This window comes from Vulpes lagopus, chromosome 21, assembly GCF_018345385.1.
Source record: "Vulpes lagopus strain Blue_001 chromosome 21, ASM1834538v1, whole genome shotgun sequence".
NCBI classification, from domain to species: Eukaryota; Metazoa; Chordata; class Mammalia; order Carnivora; family Canidae; genus Vulpes; species Vulpes lagopus.
In genome coordinates this window covers 27129601-27148831 of record NC_054844.1, presented here as the reverse complement: position 1 = coordinate 27148831, position 19231 = coordinate 27129601, and the positions used below count along the sequence as shown (strand labels likewise).

The window sequence follows — 19231 nt, the reverse complement described above, 5'->3', positions numbered from 1 at the left end:
TGAGAAAGCAAATGGAATATAAAACCATTGACAGAGTGTGGAAAAATGAAAGTAACCACTAAAGAGTTTGGTGTGTTGAGAACAGAGTCCTTGGAAGATAATATTAGGAAAATAAATAGAAGTTTCTGCCATTTTAATTCTATTTCTATTTCATTTCCTTTTAAGGTAAGGTCTGTGGAGGCATATTGCCCTCACCATTGCTGAAGAGACCAATGAGGCCATAGTTAACATTTGTTTCTAAGATAGAAAACAGCGACAGCAGCTTTGAGCTGGCCTTTACTGCTGTACAGAAGAACTCAGAAGCAGGTATCTCAAATATTTAATTCTCTGACATGTTTATTCGTATGGGGGTAAGGAAGAGGGAATGTCTCCAACCATTCACTTTGAAGTCCCCGACACTTCCACAGGTTCAGGCTGTGGGAGTGTGGCCATATTGGTGGAAGGAGGGACAATTCACTCTGTCAATTATCCTGACTTGTAGCCCACGAATGTAAGGTGTCATTGGTTCATTCGTGCTCCAGAGAAACACATTATCAGGGTAAGCAACTAGGGAAGATCTTCACTTCCTCAAGAGCTTAGCTGTGTTGGTTAGGCAGAGTTAGTGCATCTGGACTAGGAAACGGCCACTATGACCAGGAGCTTCTATTTGCCATGTATTTGTGAATCTAAATATGGATCTACATGGGTTGTTGGAAACATACATGGGTTGTTGGAAACCCATCTACATGGGTTGTCTTAAACATGTCTTGCAGTTTAAGACAGTGCAATGAAAAGTACCCCACACCACCACCCTGGGCACCTGGGTGGCTCAGTGGTTGAGGGTCTGCCTTTGGCTCAGGGCATGATCCAAGGGTCCTGGGTTTAAGTCCTGCATCAGGTTCCCCGCAGGGAGCCTGCTTCTGCCTCTGCCTGTGTCTCTGCTTCTCTCTGTGTGTCTCTCATGAGTAAATAAATAAAATCTTAAAAAAAAAAAAAAAAAAGTATGCTCTCTTCTTTTCTAACTCCCATCCTGCCTCCTGGTGGCAAACACTAGTAAGTATCTCGAGTATCCCTAGAGAGAAATGCTGAGCCCTTATGAACTTGCAGATATTTATATGGCTTCACAGTGCTTTTTCTATTTAAAAATATCCCAAAGATCTTTCCAAATGAGTCCACAGAGCTTGTTTTAACAACTGCATAAAAATTATATTGTGATATTCCATAACTTCTGAAGCCAATTCCCTATTTACAGACATTTAGTGGATTTCCAGCCTTTGCCCACACCGACAGTGCTAGTACAATCCTGTGTCAGTGTTTTGGGGCACATGTGGATGTATGTAATTCCCAGAGGTGGACTTTCTGTGTCAAAGGGTTTGTACATTTAAACTTCATGGTCATTGCCAAATTGCTCTCCAAAGAGGCTGCAATTACTTACACTTCTATCAGTGGAATATGAGGGGGTAACTAAGGGCCTGTTCATGTGCAGAGGGAAGCTTTAAAAGTTTATCTCTTCTGTTCCTTGACTACTTCTCTGGTTATGTTTCTAATTTGTACAGTTGGAATTTGAAGGTTTTATTACTGAATTTAGCCAAAACTGTATTTATGATTTATGGTGATCCAGAAAAGGAGCCTGAGTTAGGTGGGTAACATTCCATCTGAAAAGCATGAGAGCAGTTACAACACAGACTGGTCTCCTTTGGTGCCACAAAGTCAAAGGGGAATAAGGATTTCTTATTCTGGAAACTTATGTGTCAGAAAACCTTAGCTTTAACCCATGAGCCAATAATGGATTCGCCAGTAAGGTTTTTAACAGAAACATGCAAAATTTGAAGAATGTTTCAGAATATTTGGAGGATGAACTTTTCCCACAGTAACACTGAGTACGTTTTTGGCAGTTATTTAAGGTAACTTTTGTTTTGACACCTTTCTGTGTTAATTTCTTCAATTGCTGATATTTTTATGTCCAGGAAAAGTAACCAAAAGAAGAAACCAAAACTATAATTTCTGCTTAAATCTTAAAAGTTAATTTTTGTTTTTTTGTTTTTTAAAAAAGATTTTATTTATTTATTCATGAGAGACGCAGAGAGGCAAAGACATAGGCAGAGGGAGAAGCCGGCTCCCCATGGGGAGTCCTATGTGGGGTTCAATCTCAGGACTGTGGGATCATAACCTGAGCCAAAGGCAGATGCTCAACCACTGAGCCACCCAGGTGCACCAAAAGTTAATTTTTGGAACTAAAACTTCAAATATACTTTCAGTTTTGGCCTACCAATTTATTGAGTCTAAAAATTATCCCTTCCACTTGTGTAGTCATTTCCTTAATACCCACTATTTGTTCCTTAGCTAAGTGTTAGTGTGGGTCAGAGACCAGAAATATAGGTTGGTCGGGAATGTTTGTTTAGATATTCAAGGCAGGTAAGTGGAGGCATAATCCCCTCATCCAGCAGAATGGGACCTGTGTTGGGTAGGCTTTAGGTGAAGCAGATTTCACTTTCACCAAGTTTGGGATTTTCTTTAACTCACCTCTTCTCATTGTGTGTATTAATCATTGAAGTTTCTATGCATACTAAAGCTCAGATGTCTTTTTCCTATCTGTAGGGTGTTCTTGTGTGCGATAAAACTACAATACGTAGTATCTTGAAACTAGTTTAATTGCCACATGAAATGGAAAAGTGTGCCTACAAACCAAAGTTGAAGAAAACTAGAATTGTTGGAAAAAAATTAAACAGATAATGTTTTACCTCTGTTTTCTGATTTTTTTAAAAAACGTATAACTGTAAATCAAACTTCCCTAAAACTTTGATGGCTAAACTCTGTGGAATCTTGAATCCTACTCCAATATTCAGTCCTAGTAACATGCTGAATGAGAATTCATTTTAAAAGTAATGTTGATAATAACTTTCAGGGCTTCGAGGCTGGATTCACCTTTTTGCTCTCATGTGTATATAAGCACTTGCACAGTAGTGATTTTTGCTTGTGAAATAGTTATACAGAAGATCACTTAGCCATGTGTACCTGAAATTAGGGTGCTTGAATCACCTTGATGGCAAAATAAAAAAAAATTCAGATTCCTTCACCCCACCCTGATGGGACCCAGGAATCGTGCTTTCACAAGAACCTCAGGTGATGCCAAGAAGCTACATCCACTAAATGATCAAAAAAGACTCTACACACCCTATATGGAAAGTAGATAATTTAGATGAAAGAATGTAATTCAGAAATGAGATTGACTGTTTTGGGATGTTTCAGGGTTTTGAAGGACTAATAGTTTTCTAGTCATTCTAGAAAACAAAGCAACCTTACTTAGACAAAAGGAATATCACCTGCAAAGACCCTACTGTGGAAGAGAATGGTTGATGTACAAAAAGCTGAAAATAATTCAACATTGTTCAAGTTTTAGAGGGAATGAAAAAGGCAACTGTTAGATCATGATGGATTCAGGGCATTCAATTTTCTGTACCAGAGTGCTAGGATAGCTAGCTAATATTTATCGATTACTTGCTCTGTACCAGGTATCAGCTATACATTTCTCATGCATTATGACATTTATTCCTCCTTACAAACATAAGAGGTTTATATATTGCTCTCCTTTTCACAGATAAGGGACGAGAGATTGAGTAGCATTTCTCAAAGATGCAAGGCTGCTAAGAAGTGGAGCCATGATTCAAACCTTGGTAGTAATGTGGAAGATAGAGATTAGGGGTAAATTTCCATGCAAGGAGTGTAGTAAAGAAGTCATTGTGAGAATTTATTCTAGATCTATTCCCTAATTAGATATATTCTGGCAAAGGTAATATATGAAGGAGAAAAATTCCAACATGATTTTTGGACTCTTGTGTGAGTGGCAAATGGATGGTAGAGCCACTAAATGATACAGAGAAGCATAACAAGACCATCTTCATTGTTGAAATCATTTGGCTCCATTTGAGACAAGTGGGGTTTTATGAGCTTGTGGGAGATCCAGATGTATATATCTATCTAGCAATCTTAGTTCTAGAATTCAGAAAAGAGACTTAAAGAGAGAAATGTGGAAGCCCTATATATACAAATGAATAGTAATAAGTTTATAAACAGCGTCTTGTAGAATATCTTTCAGGCTGAAGGATAGGATCTTAGAAAAAAGACTGAAATTGAGAAGAGATGGCCATAGATGATGTATCAAGAAGATCAATAGAGTGATTTCATGAAGCCAAGGAAGGAAAAAATCCTTAAGAGTCAGATACATGAGGAATGTTGAAAAATATATAATAAATCACATCTATGGAACCTGGCATTTAGCATTGGAAAGATAGTATTAGTGAAATTAACATTAGAGTGGTTTTATGAGGGGGATCCCTGGGTGGCGCAGTGGTTTGGCACCTGACTTTGGCCCAGGGCGCCATCCTGGAGACCCGGGATCGAGTCCCACGTCGGGCTCCCGGTGCATGGAGCCTGCTTCTCCCTCTGCCTGTGTCTCTGCCTCTCTCTCTCTCTCTCTCTCTCTGTGGCTATCATAAATAAATAAAGAAATAAAATATTTTAAAGAAAAAAGAGTGGTTTTATGATTGACCAGGGTAAGGAAGTAAGGTCAGTGGGTGTAGACTACTTTAAATATTTTCAGTTAAAAAAAAAAAATGTTTCCTCTATAAACTTTCTAAAGCAAGTTGGATCAATATCACTTCCCAAAATCAATCCTGTAAGAGCTATTCCATATGGTGAGTTGATGGTCATGTAGTTATAATCTGTTTAATCTTTCTTTCTTGAAAAGCCTCATTTTACATTGATATAACTCCACAGTGAAGAAGAATGAATTTTATATTTAGATCCATGAAACTTCCAGAATCTTGTTTGGGTTTGTGTATAGAATCACAAAATAGAGGGAAGAAGAAATAAACTTTATGATTGGAAGAAAGGGGTACAGAGAGCAATCCTTTGTCCTCATCTATACCTGTGAAACTTAATATTTAAAATATCCTCCTAGACTCCATATTTAATATGATTACACATTTTTAAGCAAAAGGAGAAAAGTTTTTGTTTTGTTTCATTTTAGCATACAAATTTTAACTTGTAATCTGAAGTATGTGGTCAAAAACTATGATTTTCCATTGTTCGATACCATGTATTGAATATGGTCTAGCTGATGGGCTGTAGTAGAAAGTGGTACAGGGAGTTTTAATAGGAGAAAATGTCTGCCTCTTATGGGGAAGCCAGTCTCCATGGAGAAAAGAACAGTGAGCTAAGTCCAGTGATAATACAGACAAGAGAAAGGCATTTGGATGTCTGAGTGCATTTGGTATGTTTGAAGATGGTTTCATACCATAAGAGAGAGGAAACAAAGATATATAATGAAGAACCTTGCATGCTCTGTTAACTAGCAAAAATTTCCTACTAGAATATAAGTTCCATGAGGGCCAAGATTTTTGTCTGTTCTGTTCACTGATAAATCACCGATATCTAGAACAGTGTGTGGCAATATCAAGCACTAAAATATTTATTAAATGGGTAAGTATTATTCTATAAACCAATAATTAAAAGCTCAATTGCTGGGGCACCTGGGTGGCTCAGTGGTTGAGCATCTGCCTTTGGCTCAGGTCATGGTCCCGGGTCCTGGGATCAAGTCTCTCATCAGGCTCCCTGTGGGGAGCCTGCTTCCCCTCTGCCTGTGTCTCTGCCTCTCTCCGTGTGTCTCTCAGGAATAAATAAATAAAATCTTGAAAAAAAAATTGCTTCAGCTAAACAATTGCATCATCTATGCAAGCTTCCCGGCCCCCCCAAGATTTTATTTATTTATTCCTGAGAGACACACGGAGAGAGGCAGAGACACAGGCAGAGACACAGGCAGTCTCCCCACAGGGAGCCCGATGCGGGACTTGATCCCAGGACCCGGGATCATGCCCTGAGCCAAAGGCAGATGCTCAACCACTGGGCCACCCAGACACTCCTGGGCAAGCTTTTAAAAACAGATTCCTCAGAGGTGGGGTCTTAGGAGTTGATTTCTTTATAAAGCTCATCTGGTATTTTTGAATTACTACTGTTGGCTATTGCAAGCCATTGGGGGAGGCATGTGTTTTTTGTTTTTGTTTTTGTTTTTTTTTACATTTTTAAAAATTTAAATTCAATTTGTCAACGTGTAGTATAACACCCAGTGGTCATCCCATCAAATACATGTGTTTTTTATAATTTCAGATGGATGGGTCATTAATCTGATCTTCTTTGCTATAGGCATCTGTGGCATCCCTCCAGTTAGTTTCCAGTGGCTTTCCAGAAGAATTATAAATGGGGAAGAAGCCTGTCCCCACTGCTGGCCATGGCAAGTGGGTGTGAGGTTCCTAGGTAGTCACCATTGTAGAGGGGCCATCCTCAGTCCCACTTGGATTCTGACAGCAGCTCACTGTGTGCAATCGTGAGTAAAATGGATGATGTTTTAATAAAGTGTTTAGCACTTATATTTATAGCCTGTGCCTAGGACATAAGTATATAATTGTCTAACTAGTAAAGTTATCCAGACTAATTCCAAAGGAAGAATCTTTCAGTAATTTTCTACATAGCAATCTAACCTCTATTTAAACAATGTCAGTGTGCGAAATGTTCATCAAACCTTGAAATTGCTCATCCCATTTATGGCAATCTCTGATTATTTTATTGAGCTCAAGTCTGCTTCTCTGGGGATGCCTGCATGGCTCAGCAGTTGAGTGTCTGCCTTTGGCTCAAGGTGTGGTCCTGGAATCCCGGGATTGAGTGTCACATCGGGCTCCCCAAGGGGAGCCTGGTTCTCCCTCTGCCTCTCTCTGTGTGTATCTCATGAATAAATAAATATAATCTCTAAACAAACAAGCCTGCTTCTCTGTAGCAGAAATCTATTGTTCTAAGTTTACTGGAGTTCCAGAAAACAAGAAGTGAATCTGTTTCTTCTTCCACATGTAGTATTTTCTACATGTGAAATTGTCCTTTAATTTCATCTTTAAGCTAAAAATTGATCGTTCTGTTTGTCAGTAATTCCAGATGCAGGGCAACTTCCTCTGGATTTCGTGTTGTCTTTCTTAAAAAATGGTTGAAAACTGTGGAGAGCACAATAGGATAATCTACCACCTTTAGTCACTAGTGAACTAAAATTTTTAGTTCACTAAAGAGGTTTCAAATTATGTTTGAATATTTTGAAATGTTTTCAAATTATGAATTATGCCATGATATGAAAATGCACAAAATATATATGTGGTCTAAAGAATATTAAATGTGTGTGTATATCCCTGCCATTCAGTTTAGGGAAGGGTCTTTACGCTTCTTAAGACCCTTTAATGTCCCTGCCATAAGGTAGACATTGTATCTAGGCTAGATTTTATATTTATGATATCTTTCCTTTCTTTATTTTAATTATCTGTGAATCCCTAAAACTTGTATATTGTTTGATTTTTCTTGATTTTGATAACATAAAAATTGTAGTTATAATTTTTTCTGTGATGTGCTCTCACCCTCATGATATATAGATAAACCATATGACTATGTGTAACTGTAATTCATTCATGTGCAGTCCAGACTACCTAAGTCAGTCACCTGTTGGTGAGTTCTGGATGCTGATTTTTTTTTTTTTAACTCCTCAGATGACTCCAATTTACAGTCATGACCAAGAACCACTTCCTGTCTATCTGACTCCAACTTGACCACTGCCCTGCTTGCTCACAGTGGGTCAGCCCCCTTGCTCAAACACACACTCCACTTGCTCCTGTCCCAGGGTGTTTGTGATCATTGTTCCCTCTGCCACTCAGGATACCAGGTTACACTTAGTCAGCATGCCATGGAAGGCTCCTCTTGGCTCTAAGTATCATAGACTTTCCTTGATGATCTTCCAGTTTTGAGGAGTACTCATCTGTTATTTTGTAGAAGGTTCCTCAGTTGAAGTTTCTCTGATATTTCCTCATGGTTTTACTGGGACTAGGGTGGAGGAGGAAAGCCACAGGGGTAATATGCCATTCTTAGTGTATCATCCCACAGGTATACATTATCAGCAGGACTTATCACTGATGATATTAACCTTGAGCACCAGCTGTAGTAGTATTTGCCAAGTGTCTCCATCCTAAAGTTACACTTTCCTCCTTCCCACACTTACTCTTTGGAAGCAAGTCACTTAGGGTAGATGGCACTTGAGACACTGGGTATTAAGTTCCACCTCCTTGAGTGGAGAGTATCTATATAGATAGTTGGAAATTTTTCTGTATGGGAGATATGGCTCTTCTTCTCCATTTATTTGCTAAATAATTTGTTTAAATCAGTGTGGACTCAGGGGTATTTATTTTAAAATACTGCATAATACTACATAAAATACTAATGTTCTGCTTAGATTCTTCCAGCTTTGGCCAGTGTCTGCTCTTTCAGGGTGGCCCTCTTATCTTTCATGTGTGCTCATTTGTGACACTATGAAATGCTCCAGGTTGATCTTACACATTCCCTGATCAGACCTGGAATCAGTCATTTCTCCAGTGAGCCCTGGTTTATTTTATGGGAGAATAGTATAAGAAATTAAGATCTAAGTGGCAGGTGTACCAGTCACTATTAGGGTTTTATCATGCTAGGTTCTCTCAGTGGACAGAGCTAGAAAATATAGCCATGCACACAAGCCCATTTTATAAACAAAGCTTTCTTTCTGTACCTACATTAAGTTAAACGTGACTTTATGTGAATGTTTCTAACTCAAATACCACATCATTTATTCTAGGCCTTCCTCCCTTGGAGATGCCAATTTTATAGTGATTCTATCAGAATTCATGTTTATGTACCATGGAAAAGAAGCCTCCACCATAGCTGATTAATTAGTAAAAATTAATGTGTTGGAGAAGACAAATATTAGTATTGAAGCTTGAAGCACAGAAGTTTTGTCAGATTCCCTTGTCAAATAGCATAGTCTATTCTTGAATTCATGTGGTTCAAGACACTGTGGCAGGATATAGACCATAGTGGGGCACCTGGGTGTCTCAGTGGTTGAGCTCAGGTCATGATCCCGGGTCCTGGGATCAAGTCCTGATCAACTTCCCACAGGAAGCCTGCTTCTCCCTCTGCCTATGTCTCTGCCTCTCTCTCTGTCTCTCATGAAGTAAAAAAAAGGTGGGTGGAACACCTGGGTGGCTCAGTGGTTGAGTGTCTGCCTTCGGCTCAGGTCATGATCCTGGAATTCTGGGATCAAGTCCCACATCGGGTCGCTGCATGGAGCCTGATTCCCCCTCTGCTTGTGTCTCTGCCTCTCTCTTTGTGTCTCATGAATACATAAATAAAATCTTTAAAAAAAAAAAAGATTCAGACCATAGCAAAACCATTCTTCATAAGGTGGATATTCAACTTGATGAGTCAGTTAAGATTAATAAGCACAATCAGCTGTAAATGTTTGTGAACCATTTAAGTTGACCACAAAAGGAATTTGTTTGAAATTTCATCAGTGATTTCTTCATTTTTTAAAAAGACTTTTATAATCTTATTACTTATGGGAAAAGGCAGTTAAATAAAGTTATCAAGAATCTAAACTACGCTCTCCATTTCGTGAATCCAGCCCTCCTCTTTAGAAGTGATGAGTATTAAGAATGTTTTTTTTCTAAGAATGTTTGAATTACTGATTTTCCACTAACATTTAGGCACACAGGCATATATTTTATAGTATTTGTATATACCATATATATTATTTCATGATTTTTTTGCACAAAACATAATGCTTTCTATTTCTAGCAATATGGAAAATATCTGTGTGCCTCATTTTCTCTTTACTTTTCGTGGTTGCCTAACTTCTTTCACTAGAAATATGTTTTTTTTTTTTTTTTGGAGCTCTTCCTTGCAGTGTATGACTCTTTATGCCAGATGTGTTTGATAGGCTGGAGTAACAAAAGCAGTGTGCCACTCATGCCCTGCCTTTGTGGGAATTCAGCAGCTGATTCCTCCAAGGACTTGTTTCTCTTGGCCTCTTCTTCATTGACCTTGTAGACATCCAGAGTTCCATCCCCCTTTGAAAGGGGCTTCTACATAGCCAAAGCCATTGAGAAGGGAAGTTTGACAAGTGGCATAAGCCAGCTGGGGAGATATGCCAAGTCTGGGAGCAGAGAGAGACCTCTTTTTGCTGAAGGTCCCCAGATGCCAGGCTAGCTGACATGGTTGGGTAGCATGCTAATGGTGTTCAACACTGTGCCACTTCCCATGGCTTGCCTGGTGCTGGCTGCTCTTAAAACTAGTTTTCAAACGTAAACGTAACATATGCCAGAATCACCTGGAGGGTTTCTGAATCTGTAAGTCTTATCTGGGGCCTGAGGATTCGTGTTTGCAATAAGTTTCCAGGTAATGTTCCACACTAAGGGAAAATTGGTGTTCTTCTTTTGCTGAGTCCACACAGATCTCTGTGCTCATTTGGGATTTTTAACTTACTTCAGGGGACTACATTCACTTTGCAATTATACATTAGAATCTTTCTGTCCCAAACCTAATTTTTTTCAATTTCAACCACTTTTTTGTCTGTAATTGAGCAGTGATTCTTTTTTTTTCTCCCAAAGCAGAAGTGGCACATGTCCCATTGTTGGATGGGGGATAAGACCCTAAGGATACAAGGAATGGAACTTGGTTATGAACAAGGGGCAAGAGAGGACGGGGAAAACTATCAATTGCCACTTTGACCTATTATCCCACTGTTGAAAAAACTCAGGCTTTGTTGCTTCATAACATGTATGTTGCTCTTTCACATGCTTTTTACACATTATTTTCTGCCAAATTAAAGGATATTTGATGACTGTCTACTTAAGACTTCACTAGAAATTGTGATCTCTATTATCAACTATACCGTGATTTTTCTTATTTCATTTTATTGTGCACACCATCCTCTACACAGAGAAGTAGAGTGGCCTTAAGAAATAAGTTTCCTTCCTACCAAGTAATAATGTAGAGGGTGACTTTGAAAATAAAGTTTAATTCTTCTGTTAGAGTGCATAGCAGATAATAACAGCAATAATGGCTACCATTATGGAATCATTACCATCTGCAAGGTACTTGCCAAGCACTTTACCTGAGTAGGCTTCCTTAATAAAGGCATATTGAAACACATGAATAAGTCAGACTCCTCACGCAAAGAATTGAAATGAGCATGGTTATGACTAGAAAGAAGATGCCTATGTGTGTTAAGAAACTTCTCCTATGAATATAGTGCACTGAAAAATAATTTCAGTAGCTTTACTTTTCCTAAGGAAACAGTTTTGAAAAAATTAAGGAATCTCCAAGCTGAAGTGAGAGAATATTTATGACAGTTGAGGGACTCTCCTTAGATATTGCTTCAGCTGGAAATCTTGATGTGGCACATAAATGGATGTTGATTTCAGGCTTTTTTTTTTTTTACTTCCTTTTGAAATATGTCAAGAGTGTGCACATTTTTAAAAAGATTTTATTTATTTATTCATGAGAGACACACACACACACACACAGAGAGAGAGAGAGACAGGCAGAGACAGAAGCAGAGGGAGAAGCAGGCTCCATGTAGGGAGCCTGATGTGGGACTCGATCCTGGGACTCCAGGATCACACCCTGGGCTGAAGGCAGGTGCTAAACCTCTGAGCCACCCAGGGATCCCTGAGTGTGTGCAGATTTTAGATGTATAGTTAGAGGATGCACACAGGGAGCACCCAAAGAACTAGTGCCCACATCACAAAACAAAATAGTGCCAACACCCAGCAGTCCCTTATGTCTCATATATTCACCCCCCCTCCCCCAGAAGTATCACCAGAGGTGAGTTTTACCTATTTTGTGAGCTGACACTCTTTTTAAACCTCTGTTCCATTGATTCTGGTGATTTGATAAAAGATGATACAATTTGAGATGTATTCCATAAGACAATGTTTGGATACTTTTAACTGTAAAACATAGGCCAGAAGCTACTTCATTATGAATGTAGGGTTTTTTTCATGTATTCTTTTTTTTTTTTTAAAAAAATATATTTTATTTATTTATTTGAGAGAGAGAGTAAGCATGAGCATGGGTAAGGGCAGAGGGAGAGGGATAAGAGTCTCTCTACTGAGCTGGGACCCTGATGTGGGGCTCGATCCCAAGACTTTGAGATCATGACCTGAGCTGAAGTCAGCTACTAGTTGACTGAGCCACCCAGGCACCCCTTTTTTTTCATGTATTCTTAACATTACTGTGAAATTAAACTGTACTTTTTCTTTTTTTCTTTTTAAAAAAAATTTTTTTAATGGAGTTCAATTTGCCAACATATAGCATAACACCCAATGCTCATCCCACCAAGTGCCCCCTTCAGTGTCTTCTTAACTTAAAACTAGTCTTTGGTGATATTTGGTAGGGGATCCAAAGCCACTTTATGGCCAAAAGAAGGGGGAAATACATAATTAGGAACTCTTTAGGTAGATTAGGATATGTGGTGTACTTTCCCAGCAAGGAGATCACACAAAGGCACCAGACAGGGGAGTGCTTGGGACATCTGGCTGAACTAAACTCAGTGCATGTTGGTAGAGCCACATGGGGTTAGATCAAATGGTGAAAAATGTCTTTTCATGTTAAACTTTTGTCATTGTTCTTTCTCCAGGAAAAATAATCCACTCTTCTGGACCATTGTTACTGGGGACCATGATAGAACCCTGAAGGAACCAACTGAGCAGGTGAGAAATGTTTTTAAGGACAATTCTGCTTGTATTCTAAGTGTCATCACATGCTGGGGAATACCTTTAGCTAAATTATATAATTAGTATTTCATCTCCTAATGTCCCTTTATACTTACTATTTATATCAACATTTAAAGATTCAGTCTGAGATCAGAGTTTAATCAGATAATTAAGTGAGGTAGGTCAGGAAGTGCAAGTTCAGGTCTGTATACCCAGGTCCACATAGCCTGGTTTCTCCAGAACTGTCAGTCCTCAGGAGGTGGATCATGGCCTCCTGCAAATTATGAACAGAGATTGTTTTAAATTCAGCACGGAGTCCCCTTCCTTGCCAACATACAGAAATGTAGAGACCTAAGGTTTATTTTGGACTATTATGCAAGGAAGTAGTTTGACTCATTGGCTTTAGCTTTTAATTCACTTGCTCGCCACTGATCCAGGTGAGAAGGGCAAAACACATCATGGTACATGAAGACTTTGATAGGCAGGGCTGTGCCTCTGACATCGCCCTGATACAACTGAGTTCTCCTCTGGGGTTCAACTCCGCTGTGAGGCCAGGGTGTCTCCCACAAAGCATGGAGCTGCTCTTTTCCTCTGAGATCTGTGCTGTGACTGGATGGGGAAGCATTAGTGAAGGTAAGCATTACTTCCATATAAACGTCACTACCAGTTGTTAATTTTGAAAATTTGGCGTGGAAATGATATCAGGCAAGCCTTTCTTCCTTCTGAAACATAGAACCCATGTCTTATTTAAGTATGAATGATCAGAGAATGGACTGTTTTATATTTTTCCTTTAGGGTGACTAATTACAGGTAGGTTAGATCTGTAAAGGGCCAAATAGTAAGTTTTTTGGTCTTTGCGAGCCATATGTTCTCTGTCATGACTATTCAACTCTGCTAATTATTATCGTCTAGAGCAGTCACAGACATACGTATGTAACAGACTGGATTGTGTGCTAGTAGAGGTTTATTTATGAAATTTTAATTTCATATAATATTCATGTGCCACAAAACGTTCTTCTTTGGATTTTAAAAAACCATTTAAAAATGTGCAAACCAAAAAAAAAAAAATGTGCAAACCATCACTAGTTCCCAAATTATACTAAATGAGCCTAGGGTTGGAGGGGTTGGGGAGGGGTTGGCACAGAATTGGCCCACTAGCTCTGGTTTGCTGACCCCTGGGCTAGATGGTAGAGTTCTCTCTCTCTCTCTTTTTTTTTTTTTTTGGATGGTAGAGCTCTTAGAGCCAAAGCAAAATACTGACAGATCTAAGTGGGTTCATGTTTATGTTTTGCCTCTTTTCACTGTGCAAGATCATTTGCTTTTCTGTTTTCCTTCTGTTTCTGTGTCCTTTATTTGGAATCTGCGAGCTTGAAGGAGAGGGGAATTTATCTCTGACTGTGTACAGTGCTCATGATCATAGCTTTCTGTGCTACCTGCAGCCAAATCACATTTCTCTAATTTTCCTAAGATCTGCACAGAAACCATATGGGGAGAATTTTATCCTCCCCATGTTGTAGATGAGGATGTTATGGCTCAAAGATTAGGTAACTTGCTAAGATCCCATAATTAATAAATATCAAAGCTAAGATTTAAAATCAGCATGCTAAAAAAATAATAATAAAATAAAATAAAATCAGCATGCTTCAGCCGATCATCATCAAATGGCTTTTTTTTTTTTTTTTTTTTTTAACATTTAGAATAAAATCTGAACTGCTAGTCTGACTTGGGAAACTCTGTGTGATTTGGCCTCCACTTACCTCTCCAACTTCTTTTCCTCCTTTTGTCCCCTTCAGGCATTGTGGCCTTCTTTCTCTCTCTTAAACACAAGACCTCTTCTGTTTTCTGAAGCTTTGGAACACCCTTGCACTTCTCCCAGCTGTGGTTTCATCATTCTGCTTGATGCTTAAACAGCACTCCCTCTTCATTTCACTTTGCTGCAGCAGGCCTGCCCTTCCATCACTTCCTGCATGACCCAGTTTTATCTCCTTGCGCTCAAACATACATAATGTTAGTGTATGTAATCATTCTCCCGGGAGCCTGGGTGGCACAGGTTAAGCAGCCAACTATTGGTTTCAACTGAAGTCATGATCTCAGAGTCCTGGGATCAAGGCCCCCATCGGGCTCCATGCTTGGTGTGGAGTCTGCCTGAGGATCTCTCTCTCTCTCTCTGCCCCTCCCCCAGCTTACATGCTCCTGCTCATGCTCTCTCTCGAATAAATAAATCTTAAAAATCTTTAAAATAAATAAACATCATTCTCCATGTGTCATGCATTAGAGTGGAAACCTCTTGGCAGCAGGTCTTTAATTCACCACTCTCCCCCAGAGTTAGAATTTTACCTGGCATAGAGTAAACAATAAATATGTTTTTGACTGACTGGCTTCCAAGCCCTTGAATAAATGCACCCATTCTCTGATATCTTCAACCGTCACTACCTCCATGACCACCAGACAACTGAGATGTGGCTACAGTCTTAGGAAAGATGAATTCATTCTTCCAATCTGGGAGAAAATGAGTTCTCAATTTTAAGACATGGTTAAAGAACAGGGGTGGGATGGTCCCTGAAAAGACGATTTTAAATACATTAAATTTATTTATGTATTCGATGAGTACATTAAAAAAAAAAACACAAGCTTTAGAGTCAAGCCTCAGCCTAACTACTAGTTCTGACCCTCAGGGGCTGTGAGATCAGATTCGCAGAACTGTGGCTTTTTGTGTGTGAGTTCAGAGTTCAGTGTGATCATGTATGTGAACAACCCGCCCCACAACATTGTATTATTGGGTTGGAGTAATATGAAAGTACTATATAAATGTCAGGTAATTTATAAGACTAGACTTAGCTATTTTTTTTTCGTCAGTCATGAATCCAAAATGATAGAATAAGTTATGTAGAATACATGTGCATACAGGCCTGCCTGAGGGTCAGTTATGCATTTTTTTAGTGTTCATTGCTAGCCTTATAGCCTTCATTGTTAGTCCTTTTAAATTGGTGTTGAGATGAGTCCCAGTTTGACAAAGGAGGAAAAAGGAATATAATTTTGGTTTTTATTAGGAAATCGTATAAACATGTCACATTTATAATATATTTTTACATATAAATATACTGTGTAAAAACATATAATCACATAAATCCTATACAATACCGATTTATATCCTGCTGAATTTTCCTTTCTGAATTCTTATGTAGCAATATTTGAAACACTAAACTTTAAATAACAAATAAGCTAGGAAAAAAAAAAGTTTCTGGTGTTGTTCTCCTGACAATGTATTCCTTTACAAAGATGCGATGCTTGAAAATGAAGACATCCTGCAATGAGACCTATTTTTTTTTTGACACTTACATTTTTTGATTCAGTATTCTGTATCAGCTCAGTTGAAACCGAATGATTGCAATTATATTAATACAGAGCAAGTCTGAACTTAAATATGTTTTTTAACATAATTTGTTGTTTACTTCATTATGAAGCTGTCTTTCTGAATCTGTGTCTTAAGCAGATGGCGGCCTCGCAAGGCACTTAGAGCAGATTCAGGTGCCCATATTAGAAGGAGAGGTCAGTGAACACACTTACTCCTCTCACCCAGGAGGGCTCACAGAGAAGATGATGTGTGCTGGCTTTGCAGCCTCTGGAGGGAAAGATTTCTGTCAGGTGAGAAGACTCTGATTTTGCAGAGGAAGATCCAGGCATCTGCTGGAGATTCTCCTTGGACGGGAGGGGACACTCGGAAGCACAGGTAACCATTGTACCCTGTGCTGGTAGCACCACGCCATGCCCTTCCAGGAGGGCCAGCAAGACAGCAGGAAGAGTGAGTTCCAAACTTGCTGAGATGGAGAGAGGGTAAAAACAGCCAAGAGCCAGAAAAGCAGATGGGGGGGACTGAGGAGCCCATGAGAACACAGGGCATGGCAACACTGTTAACTGGGCCGTGGGCAGGAAGATGTGTTCAGAGAGATGCAAGGCTCTGGGAAAAGAGATAGAAGCAAAGAAGGGTTCCTTTTAAAAAATATTTTATTTATTTATTCATGTGGGACACACAGAAAGAGAGGCAGAGACACAGGCAGAGGGAGAAGCAGGCCCCATGCAGGGAGCCCCACATGGGACTCGATCCCAGGTCTCCAGGATCACACCCTGGGCTGAAGGCAGCGCTAAACCACTGAGCCACCCGGGCTGCCCCAAAGAAGGATTCTAAATCAGCATATCCTACTTATGACTTAAGGTTTTTATTGTTTTAAATTAGTACTAATCTCCTATGTGCTCACATTTAATTTTCTACCACAGATAGAAAATAATCAGGAAAAATGAGAAACTTTGAAAAAATGGTTTGCAGTGCAGTGGAAAACAAATTACAAAACAATAGTTTCATTTCAGAGATCCTTAGAGGCAAAAGCAGTGTAGTTACATTCACATGCCAGTTGGACAAGCGTGCTATCGGCAAGTTCAAATCAGCCAAGGGAAGAAAGAGTGTGGACAAATGGATTGTAAAACACCAGCTTTAATATCCTGAAAGCCAAGTGACGAATGTGACTTTAGATATACAACCAAAAAGGGTGTTTGATACTCTGTAACCCTCCTTCAACATTTAGTCTGGATTTGAGGCAGCCTACTAAATAGTAACATTTGGGTCTTCAAGGCAGATACACTTCTCCAGATTTATCATTTCATGCTGGTCTGGAGTACAGAGGGAAGAAAGGATGAATCTGTAGTCTGTGCTGCTTTTTGATAATTTTCCTCTTAATCAAGAAACAACCAGTGGGAGAAAACTGGGTATTAATTGATGTCGAAGTCCTTCCCTGTGAAAATGTGAGGCGAGAAGGAAGGAAGTCCCCTCTTAACCCTGAATATCAGTTTCTGGTGGTTAAACCCTTTTGTGGTATCAAGTACTACTCAGATTCTGTTTTCTGCATTTTAATTTGTATTTCTCAGAAGCTGGCCTTGAGACAAAGATTCAAGTGTGATGGTCTATTTAGGAAGTGCAGACATCGCTGGTAGGAAAGTCAGGAGGGTGGTCTAGGGAAGGGAAGACAGGAAATGTGAGATGTGCTGTTAAGTCAGCTACCACAATAAGGGGACTGAGTTTAATGCTGCAACAGTGTAAAATGCACGCAACGCATTTGTCCCATCCAAGGGGCGAGGGAACTGGGATATTTATATAACAACTTCCCCGAAGTCATAGTTTGAAGGCTGCTGGGGAGCAGGTCTGTTGATCCCTCTGCTGCACTTTCCACACTTCTGGCCTGCCTTGTGAATGTGGTCGAGGAAGGAAAGAGCCCTCAGACCCAGAGCTAGGATGTGGACTGAAAGACTATGAATATGGGATGAGCATTCACACCATCTGCTGGAAGATGTAAATGCTATATTATAAAAATCAAATAGAAAAGTGCTCTGAATTAATGTGGTCATTCTTCCCCTTTTGAGGGATGGTTTTTCTCTCTGCTTCAAATCAAGGAAATCACAAATGGCTCTGTTGTCTCTGTCATGTTTGACAACATCTGACTTTAAGGGAACACCTTACTCGATATCAAGAGAGCGAAGGGGAATTTGGGAGGGAATTAGGTCCATGACAGAGGTGACCCAAATATCATGATCTTGGTGGGCATTTATTTCAGTGACATCCGACTGTCCCTTTGCAGCACAACCAAATTTACAAGGGGAGGAAAGTAGAATTTGAGATTCTGGCTAAGAAATGTATGTGGCTAGCTAAAGAACACTAGATTAGTAACAAGGTGACTTCAGAAACTCTGATAAGGTGAACTCTGGTATTTCCATCAGGTAGTTGATTTTTACCCTCCTGTGTGTGCTCAGAGGTAATGGACCTGCGTAATGTAATTTCTCATCCAGGAAGGTGAAGGAGAATGTTGGAATGCAGAAATACAGAGTTTCAGAGATGCAGTGTAGAATCCTATGCTTTGGGGGCACCTGGGTGCCTCAGTGGTTGAGCATCTGCCTTTGGCTTGGGTCGTGATCCCAGGGTCCTGGGATGGAGTCCTGCATCCGGCTCCCTGCCGGAAGCCTGCTTCTCCCTCTGCCTATGTCTCCGCCTCTCTCTGTGTGTCTCTCATGAATAAGTAAATTAAAATCTTTAAAAAAATCCTATTATTTGCTCACAACACATCCTAGATTGTTTTTAAAATGTTGAGCTCTTTGACCTATAAGGTGATCTCTATCTTCACAGAGTGGTGTATGTCTTGTTCCTGCTGACTCTTCGAATCTATTTCATACTTCTCTTCTCTTGCTTATATATTTCAGCCACACTGATTACTTTCTGACCATACAAATCACCACATCCTGCCTAACTTGGGGCCTTACTTAGCCCAGATATCAATTCTGAATAAAATGCTATTCCTCCTGGCTTTTGAAAACCCAGCTCCTTCTTTTGTGTATTAGCTCAAATGTTATTGAAATGACATACACCTACACGAGTATGTAAGCACACACAACTGCCCGCCTTTATTCTCTACTTTTTGCTCTGAATATTTTCTCTATAGCTATTATCACCATCTAATTTGTTTATACCCTCTTGCTTAGAGTGCCTAGCTCACAGTAGGCACTGAATAATTTTTGAAAATAAATAGGTACCATTTGCCTATTGAATATTTACCATATGGTAGGCCCTATGATAGACCCTGACGATAAAAGATGAATTAGAC

The 19231-nt window shown here is 39.5% G+C and overlaps 1 protein-coding gene across 1 annotated transcript in view; it reads left to right on the top strand.

The window, feature by feature from the left end:
• Positions 1-19231, top strand: part of OVCH1 (ovochymase 1) — a 68034-nt gene that overhangs the window by 14887 nt on the left and 33916 nt on the right. The window contains 8 exon segments of the mRNA XM_041735576.1: positions 166-306; positions 408-538; positions 2761-2841; positions 2843-2939; positions 6181-6361; positions 12512-12584; positions 13025-13220; positions 16081-16239. Of these exon segments, the coding sequence (XP_041591510.1) occupies positions 166-306; positions 408-538; positions 2761-2841; positions 2843-2939; positions 6181-6361; positions 12512-12584; positions 13025-13220; positions 16081-16239 (1059 nt within the window).